Source organism: Pundamilia nyererei, unplaced genomic scaffold (genome assembly GCF_000239375.1).
Source record: "Pundamilia nyererei isolate P.nyererei 1_Seehausen unplaced genomic scaffold, PunNye1.0 scaffold00408, whole genome shotgun sequence".
Taxonomy (NCBI): domain Eukaryota; kingdom Metazoa; phylum Chordata; class Actinopteri; order Cichliformes; family Cichlidae; genus Pundamilia; species Pundamilia nyererei.
In genome coordinates this window covers 179378-200569 of record NW_005187809.1, presented here as the reverse complement: position 1 = coordinate 200569, position 21192 = coordinate 179378, and the positions used below count along the sequence as shown (strand labels likewise).

The following is a 21192-nucleotide window of genomic DNA, read 5'->3' as shown; positions in this document are numbered from 1 at the left end:
TGTGTGTGTGTGTGTGTGTGTGTGTGTGTGCGTGCAGAGCCCGCAGTGAGCTGCTCATCCTCTGTGGTTATATTGGAGCTCTGCTGGCCATTAGAAGACAGTACAGCAGCATCGTACCTGCACTCTACGAATACACCAGGTACGCACACACACTGTGAGTGCGCAGACACACACACGCACACACACTGTGAGTGCGCAGACACACACACACACACACACTGTGAGTGCGCAGACACACACACACACACACACACACTGTGAGTGTGCTCTGTGTGGCAGCAGCTGCTGTCAGCAGCATGAAAGCTGACGCTGGATTCTCTTGGAGCGCACACAGAGGATTTTCCAGTGTGAGGTCGGCACTCAGACTGTCCTGTGGTTATAAAACAGAAAGTTTCTATTAATCCACATCAATGTTTTTACTGTGACCGACTGTGAAAAACAGCAGTTTGTCTGGTACACGATCATAAAACATCGTGGCTCAAGAGTTGGGAGTTCGTCTTGTAATTGGAAGGTTGCCGGTTCGAGCCCCGGCTCAGACAGTCTCGGTCGTTGTGTCCTTGGTGGTGGTCAGAGGGCCCGGTGGTGCCAGTGTCCGGCAGCCTCACCTCTGTCAGTGCGTCCCAGGGTGGCTGTGGCTACGTGTGTGAATGGGTGGATGACTGGATATGTAAAGCGCTTTGGGGTCCTTAGGGACGAGTAAAGCGCTATATAAATACAGACCATTTCTGTTTATGTGACTTCATTATGTTGGTTTAGTATGAATGTCCCTGAATGTCTTTAGTTTATTTATGTTTTTTAATGTAATTTTTACTAAAACTAAAACATCAGTAGGAAAAGTTGTAACACAGTTCAAATTCCAACATCTACGCCCTCCTTCACATTTTCCAAATCCGTCCAAAGGGCCAGGCTGGAGTCTCTGCCAAGCCCACTCTGGCCCCCGGGCCTTATGTTTGACACCCCTGGTTTAAACCTTAGCTGAAGCTTTGGAGCGCTACAGGCAGGTTTACATTTTCCTTGATCCTAATCAATGTTCAGCATCTCCTGATTTGTTTGGACACAAGCGTCAAAATAACTTCCAGAAACAGGAACAGATATCACCGTGCGCGGTGACGTCAGCTAATATCGGCTTTTGATTTGGAATTATCGACGATGATTGTTTGGATCTGCTGCACGCCAGCGTCTGTGAACGCGTTCTTTGTGTTTCTCAGTCAGCTGCTGAAGCGGCGAGAGGTGTGTGTCCCTCTGAAGATCGAGCAGCTGTCTGTGGAGCTGGACGCCTGGAGGGCCTGCACACAAGCTAACAGCATGTACGTCACACACACACACACACACACACACACACACACACACACACACACACACACACACACGTTGTATCAATAACACTACAAGGTGCTCACATTAACGAGCAGAGGTGTAGCAGTGATGCTGAAGAGCGGCCAGGATGAGGCTGGTCACCAAGGCAACTGCATCACGACACATGAAGGAGCTGCATCTGCCGTTAGACTGAGATGGTCACTGAGTGATCGGCTAGCTGAAGAATCGTCACTCTGAGGTTTGGAGGACTTCCTGATGAGGGGAAATCAGATGGATGAAGAGCACCAGGAGCCATTACGGCCCACTCTGAAATCAGTGAAGTGGAAGCTTTACTTCCTCTCTGTCTGGGTGGAAATGTGCTCATCACTGAATGAGGATCTTCTTCTCAGGGCTGAACGTCCCAGCGGCACACAGTGACCCGTGTTTGCACCACAGCCCGATGAAATCAAAGCGCTTGAAGAAAAATGAACCAAATCCTGGACTTCATATAAGATAGTAAAGTTTTAATGATTTATCATGGAGCTCGTCAACATCAGGAAGAGCTTCAGAATAAAATATATGACTGTCTCGTCAGTGCTGTCCCCTCCAGCTCAGCAGCACTCAGATGAAGGCGGCTCCACCTTGTGGTGCTGTTCTGAAACTGCACTTCATAAGCTGCTATTTAAGGAAGCAGAGCATCAAAGATGACCGTGCATACGGTCTCCCAGCACTAGTGCATGGTTAATTCATTACTAGCATCTTCCTAATACATCCAGAAATCTTTTTATGTACACATAACGGCTCTGCTTCCACCATCCCCACAGCTGAGCAGCCCGCCACATGCAGACTTACTGCTGGGGACGCGAGCGAGTGCGTGCATGCATGCACACGCATGCACATGAAGGCACACGCATGTACACTCATGGACACGTAGGCACACACATGCACATGCATGGACACGTAGGCATGTCGCTGGGCTGATGTTCAGTCATTAAAGCTCTTTTATGATTATTCATCTTAAAGAGACGTCAAAGCTGCGGCTTCCACCAAAAACAGGAACAATCACCACAACAGAGAAGCTCAGACGCCGTCAGTGCAGCGAGTCTGGTCCAGTTTAAGGACTCATTGCTTCATTACTGAGTGGACTCAGCTGCAAAGAGTATGACACCACACCCCAGAGTGCAGACCACAGTTTCCCTGAGCCTTACCTAACATAGCTCCATCTTTGACCCAGAACTTGAGTCCTGATCCTGAAACGGGGCCTTTGAAGAGGAACAGAGCAGCGATGAGCTTCTAGAACAACATCTATCAGTTTGTCACAAACAGCTGGACGAGTTTCATTTCTTTATTTTAGTCTGTGGTTTCCTGTAAGCAGTGACTGCAGTCAGCAAGCTGCAGGCCACAGACGGCTGTTTGAAACTCACACACTCACACACTCTGCGTCCCGGGTACATTTGTAGCAGACAAGTCTGAGTACATTTGTCACGTCTCAGTATTTTGTCAGTTTTTCTCTTTAAAGTGTTTTTGGGTGTTCAAGCTTGATTATGAAGGCAAACCCACTGATGAGTTCTAGCCCTGAGTGGGTCTCTGGGGCCTGGTCCACACAGCTGGATGTTTTCATATTAAGAAAACAAAGTGTACGTATCATGTGTGAAAGTCCTCAGACTCCAGACTCCAAAGTGGCGCACTCGCTGCTGCTGTTCCATGAAACAAAGCACGACCGAGTGCCTTCAGCTCGGCTCGCACTGATGCTGTAAACCGTCTTCTGTGAGAATATGCTGCTGTTATCATGCAGTCCTCATGTCCACACACACTCACAGCAAACGTGCTTCCTTCCTGTCCGTCTGTCTCCAACAGCCCCCCGTCAGAGTGTCAAAGAGAAGAGTTCAGCTGCCTGCAGAGGAGAATCCAGCCGAGCCACAAAGGTAAACAGTCCTCACGCCTCAGAGCGCCGCATCACCAGCTGCAGCTCAGAGGGCGAGGAAAGAAGCATCGTGTTAATGATAATGACAACATTAAACCATTTCCTGCGTCTCTCAGGTGCGTTGCTCCTCTGCGGTGCTGACTACGTGACGGGCTCCAACCTGCCGAGTCACTCAGACCTCCAGCTGTCCTGCTTCACCGGGCAGAGAATACAGGTGTGTGTGTTTTAACATCTTTGTGGGGACCAAAATCCCACAGCATTGAAGGCATTTTTGAGACTCAAAATGTGGTTTTAGTGTCAGGTTACAGCAGACTTTCCCAAAGTGTGGGGCCCGCCCCCTAGGGGGGGTGCAGAGCCATTGCAGGGAGGGCGCGGCATGAAAAGGGAAAAAAACAAAACGCTTGCACACGGCTAGCATGGGCGCCCACACAAACGCACAGCAGGAGACGAAGCATCACTGAATATGTTTCCAAACCAACTTCATTCTAAGCCAAAGACTAGAAAATATGGTGAAGCAGATCTGCCCTTTGGCTTCACCTGCACAGGTGCCGAGGTAGGTCTCCCTGCAGGGTTGGTCTTCCCTGCATCAGGAGCAGCGCTGGGCTGTTTACATCACGGACAAACAGGATCCCACAGCTGTTTATGTTTTTAAACCCATTTTGCACAGAGAGGCATTTTTTGAAAAATGCATTGACAGCAATGTTGAACATTATTACACAGCAAAAAACAACTACACGTAAAATAATCGCACTGTGACGCCTCTGCCTTTGTAAATGGAGGGACAGTAACTGCGTGTTTATATGTAAGAGTGTAAAACCTGCAGACAGACAAAATACTGTTAATCTGACTGTCTGTCATTCTGCAATTCCTCTCATGTAAACAATAACGTGGCCACAGCGTGACGTGGAAAAGGCTCATACCTTTGATGTTGCGTGACGAACTCTGTATTCCTCGTCCACACGTAAACGCAAAAAAGGAGTTTTAAAAAATCTCCGTTTTCGGTGATTTGAAACGCCGTTTACGTGGACGAAACAGCTGCTTTTCAAAATCACCCGTGTACTCGTAAAACAAAGGGGGCCCCAGCAAAAAAGGTTTGGGAACCACTGGGTTACAGTAAGGTCATGGTTAGGGAAAGCATCGCGCCCATTAGCTGTCCCCACGAGCTCTGATTACCCGACGTGTTTCTGCACTGATGTGTCCAAAGCTCTGTCTGCTCTGTTTCAATGCTCAGGGTCCGGTGTTTTTGCTGGAGGACAATAAATCAGCCATCTCACTCAACGACGCTTTAATGTGGGCGAAGGTCAACCCCTTCTCCCCGCTGGGGACGGGACTCCGCATCAACCCCTTTTAACACACACGAAGAAGAGGAAGACGGTCACGGCGGCGATGAGACAGACACCAGCGGCTGAAGCTCAAACACTTTTTGCCAACTGAAGCTTCAGAGGAGCTCAAAGCTTTTGTAGATTTTGATATTGGTTAGCTGTTACGTGATGAGAATGTAGCCAACCAATCGTGCTTCACGTGTGGAGGAGGACTGGTGTTGAATGTGTCGTACTGGGTAGGACTCCCGCTTCATTTCCCACAATGTGATCATGTACATACAGGGTATAGATCTGAGTTCTTCTACTGTACAAAGAAAGCACTGGAATAAAGACACCACTGAGTATTTATGGGAGACTTTCTTTGTGTTCGTGTTAATCTTCTCTCAGCTGCTCCCTTTAGGAGTCACCACAGTGGATCACCTGCCTCCTTCTATCCCAGCGTCCTCCTCTGCCACACCAACTCTCTGCATGTCGCCTTCACTGCATCCACCAATCTTCTCTGAGGTCTTCCTCCTTTCCTGCTGCCTGGCATGTTCACCTCTCCACCTGTCTGCCTCTCGTTCACACACGTATGTCGTACCTCCACCTCTCCAGGCTCTCCTCCACCTGCTCCCTACTCTCAGAACAGATCACAGTATCATCTGCAAACATGAGAGACTCACCTGTGAGCCTGTCCGTCCCCACTGCAAACAAGGAGGAGCTGAGAGCTGATCCCTGATGTAATCACCACCCCCACCTTGAACCCATCTGTCACTCCTACCGCACACCTCACCTCTGTCCTCACATCTCCTGCACCACCCTCACATACTTTACTGACCCTCCTGACTTCCTCTCTCAGATCTACAAAGACACAATGAAAGAATCTGTCCACACACTGTTATATCATATTAGGGCGGCTCAGGACTGTTCATTTATGTGAATACATACATGCTGGCATCTCCTCAAAATGCTTTATTGAAAGGCAAAGATCCAACAAATTAGAGAAAACACAAATAATCAGACGACCCTCTCCTGGCAGCACTTGGTGACTGGAGGAAAGAAGAACTGTTTTAACAGGAAGAGAAGCGAGGTGTGTGTGGTTCTGCTGGAGGTTTCTTCCTGTTAAAAGGGAGTTTTTCCTTCCCACTGTCACCAAAGTGCTTCTCATCCGGTTGTTCAGTGATGACGTGACGAATCCTACTTCCGGGTCTAAAGTAGTCTGTGTTTAATATGGCTTTTGTGTTGTTAACATGTTTAATGTTTTGTATTTTCTTCTATTTGATCTCAAAAAGCTCCTAAAACAGTCAGTGATCCCTGTTGACCTCCCTCGGCTTTTATTACCGCTAATCATTTATTTAAGCTCAGTTTTTAAAACCTTAGGATGTAACTACAGCCCAGCCCATGCAGCAGTATATGAATGACTAACCTCGTATTGTGGATGGATTATCTCAGTTGTTCTCCTGGCTGAAGTTTGGTCCTTTTACAGCATCCTGCCATGTGATTACATTTGTTCCTGACCACCGAGAACACTCACGTTAACTTTTATCGAGTGGAAAAAAAGTTAGCTTGTTTATATTATGCTAACATAGCTGTGTCGCTAGCAGTCACGTAGCACATCATTATATACCAGCTAGCCCAACTTCAGTAACCCTACAAATGTCACTGCTGTTTAGTTTTCTGTCTTCATTTATGTTGGAAGTGATAGCAGAGCTGTACGTTTGAATTTGTTTCCAAAACCCCGCAGTCAGGACATGCTATATTGTATTTAGATAGAAGCTAGCGAGCTAACTCCCTGCTAACTTCTAACTCCGTTAAATGTCATAAATTCTGTTTTCATGGATGCCTGGATGTTAAACTCAATTGTTACACCTGGTAGAGCAGAACGCTGATCATTTTATTAAAGATGAAAGACTTTAGACAGTTTTTCAACTCTCAGTAATGCCATAGTGATCGTTTGATATATGGACCTGCAGCGGAGCTTAGGTCCAGACACGGCTAGTGACGTCAGACTGAACGACCGGATAGGGGGTCATATGATTGTTGGGTGTTTCTCTGTATGTGTTATTGTCCGATCTACCTTGAGGCGACTGTTGTTGTGATTTGGTGCTGAATAAATAAATCTGATTTGAATCGAATCATATTATTTGGGAATTCTACATACAGCGGTCCCTCGTCTATTGTGGGAGTAGCCAACTTTATTTTTTACAATTATTACAGATGTTTTAAGGCTGGAAAACCCCTCACTGCACACTTTACACTTTTCTCAGACAGGCATGAACATTTTCACATTTTTCTCTCTCGTTCAAACCTTCGTAGAAAAATAAGTCCAGTATTATAGACCGAAACCAAAATCAAACCCTGTTTTCAGAACATGGGAGCAGAGCAGCTGCCAGAGAATTTAACATTAATGAATCAATAATGAATCAATGGTACGGAAGTGGAGGAAGCAAGAAGAATGAGTTGAGTAAAGTTTGACTTATCTGACTGTTTTAATGCGGTGTGCCTTATGGTCCAAAAAATACAGTAACTTCTACCTTCCCTCAGCATGTCGAGAACTTTTTGTCCCACTGCTAGCGATCGACAAGCTGAACACATTCTGTACTGTACACGAGACACGGCACAGGATTGATTGACAACGATTTACAGCCAATCAGGATGCAGAACACAATGGGCTGTAAAAAAAAATAAAGCATGCAAAATTGCGACAGCCGCAAAAGATGAACCGCAATATAGTGAGGGAGCACTGTGTTAACATTACTCCTGAGCTCAGGCTGCAAACTGCTCTGAACACTTGGTTTCTCAATTTGCCTGGGTACACTCCCTGATACTGTCATTGTAAGAAGACAAGCTCCACCCACTTTCTGTTCAAATTTCTGTGAGGGGCAGCCAGTCAGAAGAAAGCAGACTTAAACGTCGGGGACCAATCATTCTACAGACCAAAGACTGTAGAACGATAACTGGAGAGCCAGACCAGGAAAAGACAACGATCATAACCACAAATCATTTCATGTCTTTGTGGATTCATTCACAGGGAAACTTCAGCACAGCAGCTGTGAGATCAGCCTCACTGAACCTCTTTGTTTATACCCGTCTCTTCATGACAACCTGTGACTTCATGCAAACCACACACGGGTTCTTGGAGAGCGCCCAGTTTGGGAAAAAGCCAACATTTTCACCACGGTGAAAGGATTCAATTGGCCAAGGATTTATGAGGAATGTCAACAGTGAAAACAGGGCTAAGGCTGACTGACGCTGTGTCCCAGCCCACAGTTCAGAGGAGATAAAGACACACAAAGGATTGCGCTGTACAAATAAAGTTGCTGCATGCTGCTGCCACAGTCGTTTTTCTGTATTGGACTGACACAGTGATGAGTATCAAATATGTTCCTCCAGCCACACAAGAAGATGATCAGAATAAAAACCAGCTCAAGTCCAGGAAACACATCTGCAGGAGGAATAATTTTAGGGTACCGCCGCCGTTATTGTGTTTAAATGGGAGATTGAGTTGGAAGCGTAATATTTGATATGAAGAATATCAAAGACTACTAAGCATTTCCACACACTTTCCTATACTATGGATAAAGATGGAAGCAACAACTTTGAAATTACCCACTGTGTGCAGACTTAATGCCGGTTTTTGGCTCACGCCATCTTAGAGGTGACCTTATGCTAATTAGTGCAGGCACTAAACCTGGAGCTCCGCCTTCTTGGACAGTCTGTTACTACAGTAACCTCACATGATGACATTAAAAATGCCAACAACGGTTCACAGGTCTCTGTTCAGGGACTCCAGTTAGCAAAGGTGAAGCTAGCAGACAGCTAGCAGCTACAGCCGCCTGTGCGGCCATCGGCCTGTTCCGTCAAATAGGCCACGCCCCTAATTATGCAAACTTCTTGCCCCAGCAGTTCCACGTTCAAGAAGTTAGGGTGGCAAGGCGTCTTTAATCCTTACAGTCCATGTACACACTTTGCTAACCAAGCTAGCTTGCAGTCTAAAAACTGGATTTTACAAGCCAATGGGTGATGTGCATACTGTGACCTCACTCCTCGTGTACCACGTATTGGCTGTGAATAAATATTAAAACACGGAAAATAAACAGACATTGTGAAACTACAAATGTTAGCATACAATTATTGTTTAGGTTATCAAAACTCCATATTTATTGATTTATTTGTGTTTACATGTCACATAAACCAGCTGTAAAAGAGTAACTGTTACAGTTCTTTAAATAACACTAATCAAAGAAGCCGTCATCTCTGAGGCGGACCACAGTGACGGTCCAGCGTTTCCTGTGACGCACAAACAATTAGCTAAAAACGAAAAAACTCATCTGTAACTTTGGCTTGCTGGATATTGTTTGTATGATCACTGTTTTCATGTTATGCAGATGATTATTAAATAAAAAAGATTCGAATCCAAACAGACGCAGTTCTGACTGAAGCTCCTGCAGCGTCCACGTGTCGTCCCGAGCGTCTCTGGTGAGCTGCAGTCAGACGGGTTAGAGCGCCGCATCTTTCCTTCAGCATGTGAGTCCTGAGTGTGGAGCTCAGGCCGACATGGGCTCATAGGTGTGGAAATGGATTCCCTTGGAGCAGGTGATCTTCATCACCGCTCCGTGCAGACTGGTGTCCGTGATCAGCCTCATCATGCCCTCTGCTATCAGCGACGGCCTGCAGGTCAACAAGAAGAAAAACACACGCTGTTGTTTTTGCATCACAAATTACGACTTCATGACTTTCTTCACAAATTAAATTTTAACCATTAGAGAAACAAGTCATCCCACAGACACATCATTATCTACAGCATAGGTGTCAAACTCTGGCCCGCGGGCCAAATTTGGCCCGCAGCCTAATTACATTTGGCCCGCGAAGCCATACCAAATTACTATCAGAGCTGGCCTACTGGTATTATACAGCTAATATATATATTGTTTAGTATTAAGCTTTGCTTGTTCCATATTCACTTTTCCAGCAAAACTTATTTGAGTCCATAAGAAAAGATTCATTCTTATATCTGGAGGAAGATTTTTTTTTCAATAAATATTAATGTTAGCCCGCGACTTTGTTCCAGTTTTGAATTTTGGCCCACTGTGTATTTGAGTTTGACACCCCTGATCTACAGCAACGTGTAAAATAAGGTAAAAATATACAATTTGTGCATGTAAATGGAGAGTCCTCTTCACACACTGAGGTTAATTATGGAGTTCCACAGGGTTCAGTGCTAGGACCAATCCTGTTTACATTATACATGCTTCCCTTAGGCAGTATCATTAGAAGACATAGCATACATTTACACTGCTATGCAGATGACACCCAGCTCTATCTGTCCATGAAGCCAGATAACACACACCAATGAGTTAGGCTACGTCCACACGTACCCGGGTATTTTTGAAAACGCAGATTTTTTTCACACGTAAACGGCGTTTTTGGTCACTGAAAACGGAGATTTTTAAAAACTCCTGCCAGGGTGGATATTTTTGAAAACTCCGTTTTTGCATTTACGTGTGGATGAGAAAAACGCAGAAAACACAGCGTCAAAGGTGTGCGCATTTTTTGACGTCACACTGTGCGCCACGTTATTGTTTCGGTGAAATGAATTTCTACAATACTGTTAATTCTACTCTCTGCAGTGTTTAAATGCTTACATATACACACAGTTACTGTCCCTCCACACATATGACTCGGTTCTGCTTCTATGCCCCATCCTTGTTTACTTTTTCCCACCGAGGCCTCTAGACTTCTGATTGGCCAACATTTCTGCACGGTTAGGAATATATCGCCACCTGTTGCTTTGGCATGTTCATAGCAGCGTTTTCCTTTATTTCTGTGTTTACGTGTGGACGGGATTATTTTTTAAAACGAAAACGGAAAATCTCAGTTTTCAAAAATACCCGTGTACGTGTGGACGTAGCCTTAAACTGCAGGAATGTCTTAAAGACATAAAGACCTGGATTGGGGCTATATAAATAAAACTGAACTTTTTCCTAGCTTTAAAACTGGATTTGAAGCTAAATCGATGGATTATCTTGGCTCCCAGAATAGAATCCAAACTAATCCAAACAACTGATTTCAATGGGCTCTTTAAACTTGCTGAACCTACTGGATCATCCTGTCTCAACCACTTAATTCAAATAATTCTTAACTGGATTTAAATGTGACTCAACAAACAACTGTAACCATGACAACTTGATTCAAATATTTGAACTCGCCTGAACATAAAGGCCGACCCAGCGGGTTACCCTAACAAACTATCCTCCCGTTACTTATCTCCATGATTTAAGTCAAATTAAGAACATTCTTGATTCAAATGTCAACACCGACTACAGACGACTCTCATCTCAAACCCACTGCAGCCACTTCAGTGCCACCATCACATCATATTTATCCTCAAACTGACATTAGTCTAAACTATAAACGCTTCCAAATCTTAATCTGAGGAAGGAGAACCTCAGTCAGGAGTCTGAATCCTTATTTAGGCAACTGTGTAACATCGTGGAGGACTGTGGATCCCTGTTGGCCGTTTCCTTTGTTTCCAGAGTTCAGCCTTTCAGAAGTCACTGAGAAAGCTTTTACTCAAACTAAACTCACCGTAACCTTGAACTAAAATGTAACGATTTACATCATGGGGATTTACTGTTGTCTCCAAAGGCAGGTTGAGTTTTTACAGAGTGACTAACACAAGTAAACACCACATTCCCTAAAAACACTACAGCTGCTGTTCTGCCCTCTTTCAGCGAGTCAGTGGATGTACAGATGCATATATCCACATGTGTTCAGGAAGTCATCTGGACTCAATTTCCTCTGACACTAAATGATTCCCTCCTGCAGAGCTTTCACAGCGTTGAGCAAACTGCACACAGCGTGCTCTCTGCACAGTGTAGACACTGTTCAGCGTCTCTCACAGCTGGACTGAACCGCTCCAAACGCTTCATCGGGTTTCCTGAAAGAGAAGAAGTCTTTCAAACAGCAGTGATGCAATCAGAGCAGAGACGAGTTAAAGCGGAGTTAAGAACAGATCTGATTCGTGCTGAGCAGCAGGTCTCTCACTCGTCCAGCTTCATTCACATGAAGCTGAATGTCGCGTCCTCACCCAGACCTCTGAGCTCCCTGAGCGCACTCAGCTGACACCAGCTGCTGCTGTAGCACAGACAGCTGAGGTGAGACCAGATCGGACTGCAATGTGCCAACGTTCATCTGCAGGAGGTTTAAAACACACATGAAACACTGCAGCAGCAACAAGCGCCAAACTTTGGAGCTAATGCTGATGTGCCAAAAACTGCAGTTCCTCTATCGTCCACACGAGGCTTTAAACAGGCACCTTAATAAACACGGGTGGCTGTAGCTCAGGTGGCAGAGCAGGTCAGCCACTAATCAGAAGGTCGGTGGTTCGATCCCAGGCTGCATCCTGGCTGCATGCCAAATAACCTTGGGAAAGACACTAACCCCGTGTTTGCCTACTGGTGGTGGTCAGAGGGCCCGGTGGCGCCTGTGTCCGGCAGCCTCGCCTCTGTCAGTGCGCCCCAGGGCAGCTGTGGCTACAATGTAGCTGCCATCACCAGTGTGTGGATGTGTGAATGACTGAATGTAGTGTGAAGCGCTTTGGGGTCCTATGGACTAGAAAAGCGCTATACAAATGCAGGCCATTTACCATGCCACGTTTGCATCAGTTTTGGTGATCGTTGCTGCTGACTGACACATGGACTTACTGTAGAACTCCAAACTTGCTCATGCTCCGTTTGAAGTCGTCCTTGAACTTGACGAACTTGCCCATGTTGTCCTCGTCTTCCACCGACTGCAGCAGGGGCGTGTCGACGAAGGCCGGACACAGCGCGTGGATGCGAACGCCGTAGTCGCCCTGAATGGCCGCGTCCTGCAGCGACACGAGAACAAGCTGCTGAGCGGCCCTCTCATCCCGAAAGGCTTCGTGCTGCGCTTTCGCTAATGTGTGTGCGTCTTACCGCCATCGCTCTGGTGAAGCCAATGACTCCGTGTTTAGTGGCCGTGTAGACGGGCTGGTGAGGGGAATGCATGAAGGCTGAAAAAGGAAAGACCCAGAGGGAAAAACACGATGTTATCACAGTTTGTAACATGCAGGCCAAACACAGCTGCTGCAGCTGCACCTCGTTTTAAACGCCGCAGGCTCAGCTGATCCGGGTTTACTGGGATTAAACCCGACTCAGAGACCCGTCCGAGCATCCTGTCTTTGATGAAACGTCACCGCGTGACTCGCTGCTGTTTCAGCTTCGTGAAGGCTTTCATAATAAATACACATTTCCTTCACTTTGTCCTCACAGTGCGATGACGAGAACAACAAAGACAACAACCGGCGACCTGGCTGCACAAATGTCATGTGACCACATCCAAATGAACAACACACACACACACACACACACACACACACACACACACACACACACACACACTGATGTTATCACCAGTGGGATGAGGGTGAAATGATTACCACATGTCTGCTGTTAGTGCAGGCTGAGCTGTGCTAGATCGACATCATGATGCGTGATTAAAACAAACACAGATTAAATTCTGACGTGAAGCACAGACGATGAAAACGTGCCTGAGAATCGTCTGAGCGGCTCCACGTTAATCAGATATGTTTCTGAACAAAGCCGATAGAAAAATACTTTGTTATTGACCAAACGGATCATCTGTAATCCACACAGATCACAGCTGGACCAGTGTCACACGACCCGGGGATGGTTCATCTCCTCAACTCTGAGAAACCAGGATAAAAACAGGAAATGACATCGACAGTGTCGGCCTCGGGGCTCAGGCCTGTGTGTCGGACAGGTTCGTCTGCAGTACAGGGCCCCACGGGGAACGGTTCTGGCTCCGTTCCTCTTCACCATCTACACTGCAGACTTCTCCCACAATTCCACCCAGTGCTTCCTGCAGAAGTTCTCTGATGACTCTGCAATAGTCGGCCTCATCACTGATGGGGACGACAAGGACACAGAGGACTGACTCAAGACTTTGTGGACTGGTGCCAGCTGAACTACCTCCAGATCAACACCAGTAAAACCAAGGAGCTGGTGGTAGACTTCCGCAGGCACAAGCATCCTCCACTGCAACCACTGAACATCCAAGGTATGGACATCGAGGCTGTGGACAGCTACAGGTACCTTGGTGTTCATCTGAACAACAGACTGGACTGGACTCATAACTCAGACGCCCTCTACAGGAAAGGGCAGAGCAGGCTGTACCTGCTGCGGAGACTCAGGTCATTTGGAGTGGAGGGCCCACTCCTGAAGACCTTCTATGACTCTGTGGTGGCCTCAGCCATCTTTTACGGTGTGGTCTGCTGGGGCGGCAGCATCTCTGCTGGGGACAGGAAGAGACTGAACAGGGTGATCAGGGCCAGCTCTGTTCTTGGATGCCCTCTGGACCCAGTGGAGGTGGTGAGTGACAGGAGAATGGCGGCTAAGCTGTCATCCCTGTTGGACAACGTCTCCCACCCCATGCAGCAGACTGTGACAGCACTGAGCAGCTCCTTCAGTGGGAGACTGCGGCACCCACGGTGTGGGACGGAGAGATTTCGCAGGTCTTTCCTCCCCACTGCTGTCAGACTCCACAACAAAGACTTTAACTGAACAAACACACACATCCATACATGTGCAATAACACTAAGCGCAAAACTCTTCCTGCCATCGTTGTATTATACTCATATTGTATATAGCATTTGTCTTCTATTTTTATCCTATTGTATACAGTATTTTATTTTATTCTATTCTATTGTGTACAATGTCTCATAGATATATTATTATTCCAGTGTTTTTTCTCTATACAACTTGTAACAGCCACTATGGTGTGGTGTCCCTTTAAGACACCCAAGTCGAGGGTTGATGGTGTCATCAGTTTGTGCCACTGCTCTGCTCTCTCTCTCTGTGATGGTGTGAACATGTGCTTGCACGCTAGTGCATGAGGAGGGACGGATTTTATGTTTTACCTCTCCAGACACCTTTGTTTGCAACGTTATGTGTTGTACGAACACTGTGCGCTATGTTTGTTAAGCGGCAGCCGTTCAACCGGGCTTATATGGTTGATGAAGAGAAGGTATATTAAAGAACACACTGTGGAATTCCCAACACCAGCGTGAGTGTGTACTCTTTTGGCTACCCTGCTAAGTGTTTTGCCGCCTCCTCTCAACCACTAAACGCAACCCGACGTTACAAAATGTCCACTGCTGTAACAAAACAAATTTCCCACGCGTGGGACTAATAAAGGTTATCTTCGCTTCTCTTTATCGGGTTGATGACCACCGTCGTGCGACCACAGAGAAGATATCCTGGCTTTGCTGAGCTTTGTGTCACACTGCCTGGGCGTGACGTGAAGTTCTAATAACTGTCAGCCGATCTGTAGCTGGGAGCTCTCCCACAGGAACATCACTCAGGATCTTTGTGAAACACAAATATTTTTACGGCACAGAGCAGTGCGACCTTTGACCTGGAACCTAACACCTGCTCGAAGACCTCTGCCCAGACCCGAGGCCGCGAAAACAACGAAGGAAGGGTCAACCCTGGATCTGCAGCCTGCAGCGGGACAGCAGATACGAGTCACTGCAACATAATGAGGAGTGTGTGTGTCTGTGTGTAATCTAACCACACAGGAACTCACTATAATCTGTCTCATCTAATCATCGCCTACGTGGAGTTTATTTGCTCCAATGAAGCACGTTGCCGTTGCATGAGGGGACATCCCGAAGTGTTCTGGTCTCATAAACGGCGCTAATCCCACAGAAAACACAGCTTCCTCGGAGCTCTGCGTGGGATGTTGTAGAGGAAGATCACGGCTCTCGCAGGCCTTTAAAGAGCAGCATGAGGACAATAAAACACCAGCAGAGCTCGGGACTCGTCTTTGTTGTGTTGGACTGTGATGGAGAGAAGATGTTGGAGGAGAATGAACTTTTCCATGACGGAGCGATCCACAGCCCTGGTGGATATCTGCCAACCTGTCATGGCTGCTTTTTGTTTCATGTGTTTCTAACACAACACCCACATCCAAGGAAGAAGAGGAATGTTTCCATGAGCCAGGCCTCCAGAGAGGACAGATTTCTTACAGCCACATTTGACATAAACGCAGCCTCCGTCTTTCTGAAAGGAGAAAGTCAGCGGAGAGCCAGGTGCTCCCAGCTGGTCCACTCCTAGAGCTCATATCACTCATTCATATCTGCTGTTACTCAGGAAGGGCACCATTTTGCTTCCAAGTATGTGACGAGGTCAGTGCTGACGCCCCGCTGTCGTGTTTTTAAGCTGCAGGTCTCTAAAGAGCTGCAGGGTTCATGCACAGTGAAGAAGGTTCACAGACACAGCGTTCAGCTCGCAGCACAAAATAGAAGCAGAAAAGCTGACAGACAGGAAGCGCGCCCGGGTGTGCCGCTGCAGAAAACGTCCTTGTGATGAGGTCAGACTGAGCTGAGCTTTCTGCTGACCTCTGACTCGCTGCCCTCTGCCCTTTGAAATGAACAGGAAGAAAAAGCCAATTGTTGTATTTGCACTGGGAACATTAGTCAGCTGATTTTGGAGGGTGATGAGTGGGGGCGCCTCTTTCTCAGAGCCACTGGCAGCTCGCCGCAGCAGCAGGGACTCAGGCGAAGTGCAGTCACACGCCGCCGTGGCCTTATGGACACGACTGTCGTGTAATCTTTGGCGGACTTTAACATCCCTGAACAAAAATCGCTGTATGAAATCTGAAAGCCTGGCAGAGTGTCTGTTGTTTTAATAATACATGTTTCTGCACGTGTGCGTGTTACCTGCCATAGAGGATACATTGATAATGGTGCCTCCTTGCTTGCCGTTCTCTTTGCTCATGTGCTCCAGAGCCAAGTAGGTTCCCTTGATGACCGAGGTCTGCAGACAAAGATAAGACGAGTGTTCACAGCTGTAAACTGAGGCATGCGCTCGTGATGAGGAAGTTAAACATGCGTGAACCCACTGATAACACGCTTTAAAGACGAGCTTCTCACTCTTCACTGACTGCAAAGAATTGTTTCTTTAGCAGAACAGCTGACACAGCAACAGAAATGATGCGGTTATTGAAGCTCCAGTTAGTGTCACATTATTACTGTCATGTTATAGGCCCCCAAAACAGGGGGCAGGAGGGGGTCTGGATGAAGACTGGGTTAAAAGTGTTTGGGCATGGAGTCATGAAGCACTGAGGGACAACAAACAACAACAAATAAAAGAAAGCAGATGCAACAGCTCTGGGTCTGTTTCTTGCCCACAGACACTTGGTGAGCAGTCAGGTGACTCACCCAGCAGCATCAGGACTCAGAGCACAGGTGAAGTGTTCACCTGGTCTCCTCTCCAGCAATGAACTGCTGAATATACCAAACTCATGTGCTCCTAACAGAGTCGTGTAGGAGGCAACACCCGGCCGCGCACACAAACACTCCCCCAGTCTGAGACCAGCAGGGCTGCATAAATGGACCCGACTCCAAAGACAAACAGCTCCTTGGGGCACCAGGTGTGAACTTACCCGAGAGTCAAGAAAACAAAGATGGAAAACTTTTTAATGAATTAAACTTTTGCTTTGGTTTAGCTGATGTCAGTGTTGGAATGAAAATGGTCTGACAGATCTGAAGTTTGCTTAAGAAAGAGAAGTGATACTGACAGCGTGAGACAGCGCACCTTTAAAGTGGTTATCAGTGTATCAGCTCTTATCCGAGTATCAGGCTGTGACTGATGATTAAAGCATGTGTGACGGGCTGACAGGAACCACAACACAAAGACGGGCTCAGACAGACCTGCCAGACACACAACGATCGTCGATGAGGAACTCAGCTCAACACAGAATCAAACATCACCGTCAGTTTAAGGCGCAGCAGTACAGAAACGCTCCCTCTGAGCACGCTGTTAATCTATTTTGTTCTTTTTATTCATCGAATTTTTCCTGACCTCTGCTTTGACTCTGCTCTTGAAATCAGAGTTTAAAGACAGTGGGCTGTGAGAGCGTAGGCTGGGTCGGCTGTGAACTCTGGGATTAATAAAGTTATATGAATTCGAATCATAATCTGAGTAGTTTGATTCATTTCCTGCTCAAGGGTTCATAGATACATATAGGTGGGCATCATCTGCATAGCAATGAATACATATGTAGTGCTTTATAATAATATTTTCTAAGGAAAACATGTCTTTATCCTGTCTTCCTTCTCTCACCCCAACCAATCACAGCAGATGGCCCCGCCCCTCCCTGAGCCTGGTTCTGCTGGAGGGTTCTTCCTGTTCAAAGGGAGTTTTTCCTTCCCACTGTCACCAAAGTGCTGCTCATAGGGGGTCATATGACTGTTGGGTTTTTCTCTGTATCTATTATTGTAGGGTCGACCTTACAATACAAAGTGCCTTGAGGCGATTGCTGTTGTGATTTGCTGTGTAAATAAAGTTGATTCAGAATCAGAATCAGAATCAGAATGGGGTTTATTGCCAGATGTTGAGGTTTACAACATTAGGAAATTGCTGCGGTGCTTCAGTGCAAACAATAAGAATTAAAGTGCTATGTAGAAAGAAAGATATGTGCATGAGATATACATGAGATATATACATGAGAATAAGAATTATGAGTGCTACGTAGAAAGATATATACATGAGTGCAGGTGGTGATCAGTGCCAAACATGAAATGATGCAGTGACACAGCGTAGGGTCATGTGTTAGTGGCGGGGACAGTCATGTGGTTATTGTTCATGTGTCCAACAGCAGAGGGGAAGAAACTGTTCTTATGGCGAGAGGTTCTGGTGCGAATGGACCGGAGCCTCCTGCCTGAGGGGAGCAGGTCAAACAGACTGTGTCCAGGGTGAGTTGAATAATGTAAAAAGTATCAGTCTCAGGAAGTCCATGACTAACTTTGTTTTTAAGAAGATGCCTCGTTTGCATGAACACACTGTCAGACAGATGTGATACAAACCACTGCAACACATTTCCCTTTCTGCAGCTCCCGGTCCAGTGCTACCAGTGCTACCAGTGCTACCAGTGCCACCAGTGCTACCAGTGCCACCAGTGCCACCAGTGCCAAAGCATCACTGACTGTATGGGCAGACTTTTATTTTGCTATCACAGCAAGGGCCTTTACGTAACATGCCGCGCTCCATAAATGCACATCCATCACATCTTAAGTCCCACATTTGCGTTTCATACAGTTCTGTTGGAGTCGAAAGTTCACATCTGAAAACTTAAAACATCCCAAATATGCAACTAAGTGGAGGAAAGTATCCTCGAACTGGAACTTGGATGGAGTCTGACTCCAACAGCTGATGTGAACGGGAGCCAATTCAGGAACAATGAGTCACAGCGGTATGTTGTGAGAAGAGATCAGGTCTCTCTGCGGGCCACACTTTACAGAGTCTCGATGGTGGAGCCCATCGTCGACCAGCTGTGCTGTTAGCAAGAAAGAGGCTTTTTTTAGTCCCTCTTGTGCTTGTACTGTGTCAGTCCCATATCACCGTCCACTGTCAGACTCAAATACAGTTGATAAGTCCTGTACTGGGCCCCGTATGAGTGCCTCAGTTTAAAACAAGCTGCTTTAGCCCCTCCCCTTAAAGGCCAACCTGTCTTTAAGCCAACGTTTCACTTATTGGCTGCCCATCATAAACAAACGTTTGAAAAGCAAGTATGTAGAGCTTCTGTGGCCCAGATTTCAGCCATTCACCTGAGAAGACCATATTAGGATATTCCCTCTCTGTGACATCATGCAGTTCAATTCAGCTGTTGTTATTGAAACATATTTAGAGCTAACAGGAAGACGAGCTGTGAAACCGAGGGTTTAGAGCAGTCTGCAGCCCGAGCTTTGGCTCACAGAGAGGACTTGTACACTGACCTTATTATCTGAAGTATGGTCATGTTTAACATGAGCCTTCACTGCTGGAGCAGAGATACGTGACTGAAAATAAGGAAAACTCATGTTTATTTATACAGCAGGAAAGATCCACGGTAAGACCCGCAGCTCGTGTTTTTCCACTGTGGCTTGGTGTGAAGTCACAAACAGCTGAAGTAGTCTAACTGGTCCGGATCTTCAAACTGAGCTGAAGTATCTCGATTGAACTATTCTCATGTCCTTTTTCACTTTAAACCTGAGCTGTCGTTACTTTCTATTAGATGGAGAGCTGGAGGTTCTCCGTGCTGTAACACAGAGGTCAAAGGTGAACAGAGCAGGTATTTGTGACAGGTGACCAACAACAGCCGCAGACAGAGTGTTATTTTTACCAGCCAAACTAGAAACGACTGGCTAAGCCAATGAACTTATCAGGAAAGTCATTTCCGCCATCTATTCAGCAAGTGCCGGTGTCGCCCCCTGTTGGCACTGACACAGAATGAAGGTGGACAACACAGGATGTGATGTCAGCGGGTTAGCGTGGGGCTGAATTTATAATAAGACAAAATGTCAGAAGATGAGGCTGATAGTACTTTAGTCACCGCTTTCAGTTTCTGTATGTATACGCATGGATCGATGAGGACCTGCAGTTTTGGGAGCCTCGTCGCCACCATGAGAAGAATCCAACCGTTCACCTTCTGACAGGCTGACATTCCCCGACTACACGCAACATTTGTACTATTTTCAAGTGAGTTGCTGCCACAGGATAAACTTTTGTGTTGTGACCTGTGGCTCTATCTGGATCACATTCCAATCTAACTTTGAAAAATGTTTTGACTCCCTGCCTTCTTTGAGTGTTAGGTTACACCCGACATTCCTTATTCCACATGGCCTGGGAAACCTGCACAGTTCAGGAAGAGCTGAGGATCTAAAAGAGCGGTGTGCTCTGGATCCTCTGAGTTGCGATCTGAAAGGAAAAGCTCTATGCTACTTTAATAAATAAATAATTTTTTTAAAATTTATATAGCACCGTTCTAGACAGAATCACAAAGTGCTGCACATAATAATACTTCTGATTAGGCTTCCTCAGGTTTTTCCTCAACGCACAAAAAGAGATAAAGCTGCAAATGTTTCTGCTTCAATTATCTTACATATTTATCATCCTTTGTAAAATGCATGTTTGCGATTGGTCAGATGCTGCACCTCCATCAGGTGAGCATCAGTGAGGTGCTGATGGGGAAAGATATCATGGGCATGCTAAGCTTCCTCTGATGCACCACCCCCGGGGCATCAGTCTGATCTAGCGTTCATGCAGTAAGGCAGCATGCGTGTTATTTTGGTTTGCCATCTCACCAGGTTCACTTGGATGGTCTTCTCCCAGTCCTTTTCGTTGGTGATGCCGGCGTTGTTGATGACGATGTCCAGATGGCCAAATTGGTCCACGGTGTTCTGGAAGGTGTCTGTTCCACAGAGACAAGAAATCAAAATGGGGTGATTTCAGACGCTAATACAGGAACTTCTAAAAACATCAATGACAAGCTCCCATCAGAATGTAAACAGGGTTTCACTCATTAAGACTGCACTCGCTGTTATAACAGAGCCTCATTACCATCGTAGCACCATGTAGTTTACACTTTAATCTGCTTCATCGTTCTCAACACGCCAAACTTATCCGAGCTACTACCAAGAACTCTGGAAGTGCCCGGACCCTCGCTGTCCGGCTGTTTAGCCGAACTGATGCTGATCATCAAGCAAGAAAGGCCAATCGTCATGGACCTGACCAAGAGGGGCCAATCGTTATAGAGCTGACCAAGAGGGGCCAATCGTCATGGAGCTGACCAAGAGGGGCCAATCGT

At 46.5% G+C, this 21192-nt stretch overlaps 2 protein-coding genes across 4 annotated transcripts in view; one reads left to right on the top strand and one right to left on the bottom strand.

The window, feature by feature from the left end:
• wdr17 (WD repeat domain 17) overlaps nucleotides 1-4890 on the top strand; it is a 23300-nt gene extending 18410 nt beyond the window's left edge. For all 3 annotated transcript variants that reach the window (XM_013915957.1, XM_013915958.1, XM_005753160.1), the window contains 5 exons: nucleotides 38-139; nucleotides 1209-1307; nucleotides 3154-3221; nucleotides 3337-3434; nucleotides 4452-4890. In XM_013915957.1, the coding sequence (XP_013771411.1) occupies nucleotides 38-139; nucleotides 1209-1307; nucleotides 3154-3221; nucleotides 3337-3434; nucleotides 4452-4571 (487 nt within the window). In that variant the 3' untranslated portion in view covers nucleotides 4572-4890. The remainder of the gene's footprint in view (nucleotides 1-37; nucleotides 140-1208; nucleotides 1308-3153; nucleotides 3222-3336; nucleotides 3435-4451) is intronic.
• A 3762-nt stretch (nucleotides 4891-8652) lies between these two features.
• hpgd (15-hydroxyprostaglandin dehydrogenase) overlaps nucleotides 8653-21192 on the bottom strand; it is a 15525-nt gene continuing 2985 nt past the window's right edge. Inside the window, exons 3-7 of the mRNA XM_005753157.2 lie at nucleotides 20690-20796; nucleotides 16286-16382; nucleotides 12480-12556; nucleotides 12228-12391; nucleotides 8653-9192 (exon numbers count right to left, since the gene is read on the bottom strand). Coding sequence (XP_005753214.1) covers nucleotides 9069-9192; nucleotides 12228-12391; nucleotides 12480-12556; nucleotides 16286-16382; nucleotides 20690-20796 — 569 coding nt within the window. The 3' untranslated portion in view covers nucleotides 8653-9068. The remainder of the gene's footprint in view (nucleotides 9193-12227; nucleotides 12392-12479; nucleotides 12557-16285; nucleotides 16383-20689; nucleotides 20797-21192) is intronic.